The sequence below is a fragment of the Barbus barbus genome (genome assembly GCF_936440315.1).
Source record: "Barbus barbus genome assembly, chromosome: 12".
Taxonomy (NCBI): domain Eukaryota; kingdom Metazoa; phylum Chordata; class Actinopteri; order Cypriniformes; family Cyprinidae; genus Barbus; species Barbus barbus.
This window is the reverse complement of record NC_136740.1, coordinates 4,079,724-4,090,269: the sequence shown is the minus strand read 5'-3', so window position 1 is coordinate 4,090,269 and position 10,546 is coordinate 4,079,724. Positions and strand designations below refer to the sequence as shown.

The 10,546-nt window shown below is 37.8% G+C and overlaps 1 protein-coding gene across 1 annotated transcript in view; it reads right to left on the bottom strand.

Annotated features, from left to right (window-relative positions):
* Positions 1-404: 404 nt before the first annotated feature.
* The window catches only part of LOC306877790 (glutamate receptor ionotropic, kainate 3-like), a gene marked incomplete at both ends in the record, with an annotated part of 140,037 nt that continues 129,895 nt past the window's right edge, over positions 405-10,546 (bottom strand). Inside the window, 3 exons of the mRNA XM_079429766.1 lie at positions 405-833; positions 4,456-4,706; positions 6,031-6,256. Of these exons, the coding sequence (XP_079285892.1) occupies positions 405-833; positions 4,456-4,706; positions 6,031-6,256 (906 nt within the window). The remainder of the gene's footprint in view (positions 834-4,455; positions 4,707-6,030; positions 6,257-10,546) is intronic.

Sequence of the window (10,546 nt, the reverse complement as noted above, 5' to 3'; positions counted from 1 at the left end):
CTGCTGTGGTACAGCGTCTTAAACTAAATTGCTCTTACGGTCCGATGCTTACCTGTAATGGATATCGCATTCAGAGAGACGTTGCTTTTTTGTTGCGTCCCCACCAAAACGCCGCAGCATTTTGACTAAATCAAAAGACAAATCGTCAGAACTCTTCTAAATGAACTTGATGTGCTATAAATTATACGCTAAGAAAACTACTTCCATTCACGTCTGTTCGTAGTTTCATTTATTGCCATGCTCAAAAAAAGCCTCTTTTCCACATTTTCACGTTGTTCCAATGAGAAACATATATTTTTGTTTGATCGGGAGGCTCCTTCGAGTCAGATCGTGAGTTTCGCTTTTGAGTGCCATTTGTAAACATAAGACTCGGGCGCGGTTAGTTTCGCAGACGTGGCTCGATCTCACAGGAAGGATACCGATCGGCCTCCCTCTCGCAATGGCATGGTGGGATACATTGGTTTGAGGATGTGGTCACTACCTGGTTTGCTGCTACTGCCACCGTTCTGACTGGCCATTTGGTGTCGGATGTCTCTGCGGTTGATGGTGAATGCCGTAATCATCTCGGAGCCGTAGTCCCTGCTCTCCGGCACGGCGCCGGGGACGTGCCTCAGGTGGCCGTCGCCCAGGCAAGTCATGGAAACACGGGCGTCATCGCGGTGTTGCAGCTCATGTTGTCCTTTCGTGGCAGGCGACGGTCGTTGAAGGAGTGCATGTTGATCACTGCGTCCGTCTTCACCATGGCTGGCGGCTGGCGGTGGAGCTTGTGTTTCACCCATCTCTCGTACGTGAACGACAGTTTGATCTCTGCCATCACCGCACTGCAGAAAGACCTCTTGATGGAAAAAAACGGACATGGTGGGGGTGGGGGTGGGGGGCAAAGAGAAAAGAAGAAGTAAGTACGTTCATGTCCATTAGCTTAAAGAACCATTTTGGGAGAAAGATAGAAGTAACTGAGTGTGTCAGCATATTAAATATATTTTTTTAGCCTTGCTTTTGAAAGAAGTCTCTAATGCTCACCAAAGCTGTATTTATTTGATCAAAAATACAGTAAAATTGTGAAATATTATTACAATTTAAAAAAGCTTTTGAAAATTTAATTTATTGCTTTGATCATTACTCCAGTCTTCAACGTCACATGATTCTTCAGAAACAATTCTAATATGCTGATTTAGTTCTCAGGAAACATTACTTATTCTCAGTGTTGGGGGTAACGCATTACAAGTAACGCGAGTTACGTTATAATATTACTTTTTTCAAGTAACTAGTAAAGTAACGCATTACTTTTTAATTTACAAGAAAATATCTGAGTTACTTTTTCCCCATTTATTGACTGACAGTGCGCTGTGTGAGCATGCTGTTACTGTAGTTCTAGACTAAATGTGAATACATTAATTCATCCCACTCGCAAAAAACAGATTTAGTATTCATCAAAATGAATTAAAACAGTGAAATGCAAACTCAGAATATGATGCAAACTGCAATAATTAGATATATTAAACAACACAAATGTATCTAATCCCATTTTATTAACCAATGTCTTTGCTGCTGACCTTTGATGATCCAGTTCAACCATACTAATAAGCAAAAATGACTTTAGATTAACTAACAATTGTGCTTCATTGTCTTTTTATTGCCGAAGAGTGTTAAACCTTCTTATCCTGAGTTTTACTTTACAGACGTGAATTTACTTTTCCTTCACAAGATACAGGGCTTTTACATTTGTATTAATGTAATTTCTTGTATTGAAAACAATCAAGCCCTGCTCATATTTAAAAAGTAACGCAAAAGTAACGTAACGCATTACTTTCCATAAAAAGTAGCGCAATTAGTTACTTTTTTAGGGAGTAACGCAATATTGTAATGCATTACTTTTAAAAGTAACTTTCCCCAACACTGCTTATTCTTGTCAATGTTGAAAACAATGCTACTTAATATTTTTGTGGAAACTGATATATTTTTAGAACACTTTGAAGAATAAAAAGTTACTTAACAGCATTTATTTGAAATATAAATCTATTGTAACATTATAAATATAATTATATTTACAGACAATTAATAATTAGTAGAAATTAATTAATAGAAAACGCTAAAGGTAGGCTAATGAAAAGTTCATACAGCTCTTATGTTTACAATGGAGCGGTTCATAAAGTTTTTATTTTGAACTTGGACTCAAATATAAAGAAATACAGTGAAGGCACGGTTTTGGCACATTCTAAAACGCTTAATTTATTAAAACAGGGACTTTGGAGGACCAAATTCAATAATAATAATTACTAATAAAATGATTAGGCTAATATTAGTAACCTTATTAATAATATTACTATTAATAAAGCAGAATAGCCCAGAATATGAATGCAACGCCCAGCACGTTAAGCTTTTTCTCCTCCAAAGACAATGTTTTTCTCGAGATATTTTATTTGAATAAATACGGTGATTTAAAAAAAAATACCAAATCTATTTAGTTTATATTAAGCACAGAAAAGCAGATGAGCCCAGAACGGAAATCATAAAACGCTTAACGCAGTCTAATGAAGATGATAAAAAAGACCAAATATGCTATAGACTATTATATATGTATTAGAAATATGTACTGTGTACATGCAATCCCAAAATATAAGAGGAATTGCACGATAAGCATTTTCTCCCCCATAGAAATGTGGGCTTAACGTGGCTTATTATATTTTTAAAAAGTGATAAAAAGCCCAAGTTTGATGTTTTATTAAAAATATACACTATATGCAGAGAAAAGCAACGTGCTAAGAGTTTTGTTTTTGTAATGTTTTGACTGTGGGGGAGAAAACACGGCACATTCCGTTCTGGGCTGTGCGTAACATAAACTATAAACAGATTTGGCATTCTCATTCATTAGCCTAGGCCTACCTTAAGCATTTTATGGGGGAGAAAAAGCTTAACGTGCAGGGCGTTGCGTTCATATTCTGGGCTATTCTGCTTTATTAATAGTAATATTATTAAGGTTATTAATGTTAGCCTAATAATTTTATCATCTTTTATTATTATCGAATTTGGTCCTCCAGTGTCACTGTTCAAAAACATTAAGCCACATTAAGCATTTTACAATGTCCCAAAACCATACCTCAGAGACGGGGCACCCTCTGGCACCCGTGTCCGGACCTGTGGAAACTCCACGTGTGGTCCCTGGATGGGACATGGAGGTTCTAGGTGACCTAACCCAGGAGGTAGCGCTCACTATCGCTTCAGCACGAGAATTCTTGAAAGATGGTGTGAGGCTAGTGCCCATATGTGTGACCCTGTTGGGATCCCAGATGTGTATTCCACGGTACACTTACTAGGGCCGTGTTTCCCCGGCAGACCGCATTCTGCCGTCTCTAAATGATGCAGCCTGAGCCATCTCAGTGACTTCCATGTGCAATAGGGCAGTGTGCCTCTTCCAGGTGGAAGGGCATGCATTCCCAGTGTTATCCAAGTCCTACAGTTTGGGTTGCTCGAGGAACAGCAGTAGTCAACCTTCTCTGTGTAGAGCCCGGTTTTATCATCTGCCTTATAGGAATGACCAGGAGGCCTACACAGGGCACTGGAGGGGGCAGCTCCTGTGGCGCTTTGGTAGGGATGCCATTTCGCCGGTCACCGAAGTGACTCGGAGTGACCGACTGAAAGGGAACGTCTCGGTTACGTATGTAACCCTCGTTCCCTGAAGGAAGGAACGGAGACATCACGTCCCGTCGCCACAGTCGCTTTACCACAGCTGAGCTGCCAGGTCACCGGCTCGGCTCCTCAGCAAAAACATGAATTAATGCGGTGCACCTGCTGCCTCTTATATCTGTGCTACGGGGTGTGGCAGCCAGATGTGAAATACCGCATGCCAATGTCCAAGTTACAGTTGAAGTGGATTGGTCTCTCTGGCGAGATCCCATTTCGTCAGTCACCGACGTGACATCTCCGTTCCCTCCTACAGGGAACGAGTGTTACATACGTAACAGAGATGTTTTTGAGTGTGCTTTTACTCTCAAATACATGATCAAAGCAGTTTAAATGTCAACCTCCAGCGCTGGCATCTTATCTGTGAAATGTGTCTACATAAAAAGGAAGTGAATTGCGATTTGCTTGCTATGCTTTTTGATGTTCGATCAGTTATTCGTCTCTTTTCTCAAATAACTGATCCATTCTGTGATGTTATCAGGTGTGAATGAACACTCAGCTTTAGTCAGAGAGCCGAACGTCTTCATTTCAGGATGTCTAAAATCTGTGACTTGGCACAAGGCCTTGCTAGGCATATTCTTGGGTCTTATGGGTGGTTGCCAGGGTATGGTGGGAGTGTTCTGGGAGGTTTGGTGGGACATTGTTTGATGTTTCGCTCTGCATATTTGGTAGAGCATTACAGTTTCTGGGTTTAAAGTCTAAATGCAACTAATAAGTGTGCTTTTTTTGTTATTCAAGCATCATATTATAATATCAATTTCCAATTAATCTCACCTGTTCACGCTCTGCATTTTTTCGCAGCTTGTAGATGAACTCTCCTATAGCCACAAACACTGACAGCACCAGACCAGACGCCAACACAATGAAGATGCCGCCCAGATTATGGATGCCCATAGGACCCGTTTCATACCGCTCGTCTTCCAGACAGCTGCTGCCCCTCCACCACTTCTCTTTGAGCATGTGAAGACGGCCATCTTCCAGGATACTGAGGATGGCAATTGTGATTTTATCCCTGTATGGCGAGCCTGAAATAAATTCATTAATAGATGAGAATCTTCATTGGAACCTTAAATACAAAGAAGACCAAGGACAAGTTGTTTTCTTCTTCTAAAGATTTAATACAAGAAAGGCATCTAATTATCAACTAACTAATAAACTTGACAAACCTGAAAGGTGGAATAATACTCTCTCTCTCTCTCTCACACACACACACATTTTCTTTTTCCAAATGATACAAGCATTGCACTTGCATAATAGGCTCTGAAATTCCATATACAACATTAGCTGGAACAAAAAAAAAATCTAAATAGATTTAACATTCTGACACTGACTCCACACTTGAAAGGATTAGCGTTTCAACAAAGCATTATATACACACAAACACACACGGTGTAACCCACTCCATTTCACGCTCAGTTTTTTAAAAATAAATACTGTGTAAATTTTCAGTCACAAAAGGCTTTAAGCATGTAAAATGACTTCACAGCCCTCAACACTGCAAACTATGCAGCCTATAAGTTTTATGAATTCAGCTAAGAGGTCATATTACATCTGCTAATGGTCAAATGTATTTGTTCTATGCATATTCACAGGTCAGAGTTCATTAAACTTGAATTTTGATTTATATGCATATGAATGTAAGTGTATAGAGCATAAAGTCTGCTGTGACCACAGCTTCAATTACATAATGTGAAAAGCATGGAAACAATCTGCTTATTTAGAACAAACTTGAATGGTTCAGAAACATAAAAGTGTCCTCCAAATAATAAACATGCAGTTTCACAACTGGTGTGTGATGTTCTATCGCCTAACCCCACCCTACCCCTAAACTTATCCTCTAAAGGAAAAAAAAAAAAAACACATAATTAAGTACATAATTTCAAACACACATTTTCACTTTTTTTTTTTTAAAGCCATTTGGTTTATGAGGACATAGGACATTTTCTCATAAACCATGTTCATGTTGTAGAACCAATGCCATTATACCATTTGTGTGCTCATAAGCCGTATAAACCTGTACACACACACACCTCTATCGTTTATCTAAATGGAGACATCTTCTGCTCATATACAATCCTAGTTTTACAATTGGATGGATGTCCCAAGAAGCAGCTTTTTTTTTTCTTTTTCTTCAGTATTCACCCTAAAGCGTGTCATCAATGTCCAATACATGGTCACATTTGTTTTTAAATACAACTTAATTAAATACACAATAATAGCAAAATAATTAATTGTGTAAGATAAAAAGTACAAAGTACAGTGCATATATTACCATTTTGCAACCGATTATAGTGTGTATCATCCAATCAGAGTCAGAACTATCTGTGTCATAATGGTGGGTGGTTTTACCTTTTGGGGTGCCGATGCCATAACCTTTGCTGTCGATGATGCCGCCGACTTGCGTGAGATTGCAGTTTCTTCGTGTCACATACTCAATGGTCGTTGACTCCATTAGAAGGGCGTAGTCTGACTTTAACACTCTCTGAATCCCATCTTCAACGGACTTTACAAACGACGTGCTCTGCCTGCTACTCATGAAAGCCCACATCTTCTCAAATGTAGACACTCTTGATTTCTGAAAAAGAGAAGCGTTTTTTGTTAGTTTTTAATCAAAAGTAGCAAGTGTTTGTATTCTTTGGAAATCACTCTGGTTGGTGGTCAGTACAATATAGGCTACGTATGGATAATTTAAAAGTAAAACTATAGGGGGATCGATAGCACTCCAGACTCATTGAAAAAAAAAAAAAACATGCCTGTGGCAACGTTTCAGGAAAATTATATTGCATTGCTTCTAAACCCTTAGTAAACCCTACCCTAAACCAAACCGATAGTGTAAACACAAATATAAGATAAAAACACATTTATTGAAGAAACAATGCCTTTATAGATTGCTTATGCGCTTATAAGTCTAAGCTTTTTCTCTCTTTTCATGCATCATTCAAGCACATTGTATTACCAGGTGAGCTACCAAGCAAGTTTACTTCACTGGAAAAACCATATATATAGAGAGCTGGTTATGTGATACAAATGTCTAAATGTATTATGTTATGATATAATTGTCACGGATCTGGTTTGTGGCCTTCCGTCCGACTGCCAAAAGAGGTCGCCTCACCATCATATTGACTCTCACACCAAACATCACACTGGACTGCATTTCCCATCATCCATTGCACTGACGACACACACAGCTGATTCCACTAATCACACTCGCACCTGAAAATTATTACACACTATCTCACACTCTTTATAAGCCTTGGACTTTCTCTCCCCGAGTATTGTTCTGCGTATAGCACTCCCCTAGTGTTAGCTGCGATACGGAACCCTCTTTGTTGTTTTTAGTCTTGCCTTCTGTGTTTTCTAGTGTTTCGATTCTTGCCCATGTTTCCTGGATTAACCCTTTGCCTTGCCGTTCGGACTCTGTTTGCACCTCTCTTGGATGACTGCTCGTTTACCTGGATTATCTGTCTGCCTCACCCTGTTGGATATTGTTCGCCGATTAAATACCCATGCTTGTTCTAGGAATACTCTTGTGTCTTGCCTGTGCCATACATGTTCGCTGTTGTTTGATAATCCTGCCTGTTATTTGACTGTTTATTAATAAAAGCTTGCACATGGATCCACACGTCTCACGTCTCGTTCACCCCGTTACAATAATATTTCATAATTTGTGTAAAAGGTATATATTTTTTTTGCCACTAGTGTCCATTTTAGTTTGGAACTGTAATAAATTGAATGCAAACCTTTGTTTTTAATTTTGCAGAAGTGTAGGAAAAGACACGTTTCCACTGATCTTATGTTAATCAGTAGGATGGTGTGCCATAGTTGTTAAAGATTCAGGTTGATACGTGAAAGGATGATGCACAAGGGGAGATTCATGAGCTACCACCTTTGTGCCCTTGATTAAGACACATAACCTCAGGTTATTCCAGAGGGACTGAACCTTTAATAAATTTATTGTGTATTGCTCTGAATAAAAGTGTATGTTTAACGTGGCTGATCAAGCAGAAACAATTTTACTCTTGCAAAACTGGAGCTGCATGCTAATTTTTATCCATAATGTATACAACTGCATACTTTTATGCCATTTCATAAAAATATATGAATGCATGTTTACCCAGAAATGATTTGAACAAAAAACAAACAAATAAAAAACAGCCTCTCTGCATAACATGCTACTTTTCACAATTGTGTTGGGACTTGTAACTGTATGATTTTCTGTTGGAAGATGGCAAAACAGACAAGCATAACATACAGTAGAAAGTGTACTAGTTCCAATGTACTGTACATGCACAATATACTCAAAAACCTAAAAAAAGGCATTTCCCCCTCCAGAGCCTTGGCTCCATTACAGCTTCACCCTATGGCATGCTGGTGTTTGCGCTGTTCTCTTAACCTTGAGCACCTGTTATTGTTCCTCCCCCTTCAAACGCTATATCCCCTGGTGTCTCTCAATATAATTGAAAGTGGCTGGGAATTGGCTTCAACGTTGGACTGCACAAGAATGAATAAGAAACTGGAGTGATACAGCTGACACTTCCTAGATTAAACAGTCACTGTGTACACTGGATTATGGCAGTTATAATTCTGCCTTCACCACAGATGTACTTGTTTTACTGTACGTAATGTGGCGGACTGAAAACTAGCCTATTACCTACTGATTACTTTGTGAGATAGTGTGTATAATACTGCCAATTATATTTTAGAAATTAATATGTGAAGCAGTATGGATGGTTTGTTGTACGTATCATGGCATTACGTAAATTTAATATCTCGCATTTAAAATTAAAGCACCACCTACACTGAGCCCTACCCTAAACCTAAACGGTAATGTTACATAAGCAAATGTGGAATAAAAATGCAACCATGAGCAACATTGAGCTCTTTTGTCATGACCTGTATTTTACAGAATCATAACTGAGTGCTCCAATTTGTGAATGCAACACTGTACCAGGTGGGCTACCGAGCAAATTTACTACAACAAAAAAGCCATACATATGGAACTGGTAATGTAATGCAAATGTCAAAATGTATTTGTTTCCAAATCAAGTATGATCTTTCTTTATCAACAATTTGCCCCATAATCATAAATTGTGTGAAAGGGAATAAAAGCTGTTGCCATTTTACTGCCTCTAGTGTTTATTTAAACTGGAAACTGCAGTATGAAATGTATGAATAGGTACAGTACATGTGTGCATAGGTAAATGTAGGCAGAGTCACATTTTTGTCAATAACCTGGGTATTTGTCAAAGTGTGCTCAAGAAGCATTCTACACATTTTGACAAATATTCAGGTCACCCTGGTATTCCATACATACAGAAACATTACATACTATGGACAGTATATTACATCTGCAGAAATTGTAGCATGCTATTCTGAATATTGAGTCTCCTTATAAAGAAATATATTCTGATTTAGAAGCAGAACCAACTGTGTGTGTGTGTGTGTGTATAGCTTGCTGTTTCAGGATAATGAAACTTTAACATCACGATTAGCACTCAGTTTAAATGGCATTTCATGGTTTTTTAAAGGAGGTCACGTTAGAAACCATAGCTAATCACAGATAATTGTTGGCTCAATTCCATGAAACATTTAAAATGACCCAAGAAAATGAACAAGTGTGAGTGCTCTTTGATTACTTTTGATAAAATGTTAAATTAACATTTGATGTTCCAGGTCTGCTGGCTGTATTACCACATCTGAAGTTTCATAAAGCAAGAATAACTGAAGGTGTTAAGGCAGTGACAGCTTGATATTTTAATTGAAAACACCTGTTTTTGTCATCTTCATTGCTAATGCTGCAATCGTTCACTTCAGGAGACAAAAAGGATGCACAATCAAAGAAACCATGCAAGCTAAATATCAAAGTCATATGGAATCATACTCATTAGATTCATACACTGTGTCATTTGAAGTGTAAAATAGAATTTAAATTTAAGAATTCTTAACTCAAAAGTAAAACAAAATGTTTTGGAAAATGGTTATGGAAAATGGTCCATGTACATTTTGATAGTTTGTTTTTCAATTTGAAATGAAATAAGCAGAAACGAGAAAATTGTCTTTTTTTCCTGTTTTTTGTCGTTGTTGTTAACTTTTTTTTTTATATAAAAGTAATGATGACAAATCTGATTAAGCTCACACAATTAGGATACGGTACATTATGCCAATTAATTATTTACAGTCATTCGTGGCTGAAGGCTGGCAAAATGTAAATGCCTCTATCAGGGTCGGCGCCAGAGTGCATAAAGTCAGGGGGTATGCACTGTTTTTGGGGTGAGGGACCTGATTCTGAATATTAATTGATTTAAATTAAAATTTTGACTACTATTGTAGAAGTAATTTTCAGATGCAATGAATAAAACGGCAAAACACAAATGCGAAACTTGTAAATAAAATAATTTGATATAGCCTAAATGTATAAAATGTAAAAAAATTGTAATTAGTGCACGATTCCAATTTACGTAGTTAAGATTCAAAAGCTCCGACATGGAGTGGATAACTATAGTAGAAAGATAGAAAAAGAGAAAATTACCTGTCAAAAACATTTACATTTTGATGGCCTAAAACAGACTTCAGTCACACGAATGACTGTAAATAATTAATTAACAAAATGTTTGTTATGTGAGGTTAATCAAATTTGTCATGAATACGTTGTACTAAAAAAAAATATATGGGGGACCCCCCTAAGTCTATTTTTTTTTTTATCTGTGCTTCTCATCCTTACTGCGCTGTCTATGGGTACCGCAGCTTCACCATACAGATTTAACTACGTGCACAGCTAAATAAAACAGGCAGGGTGCTGATTAAAATTTCTGAAATAAATAGTTCTGCGAACCGCGTTAGGTAAGAAGAAAGCCGGACTATTATT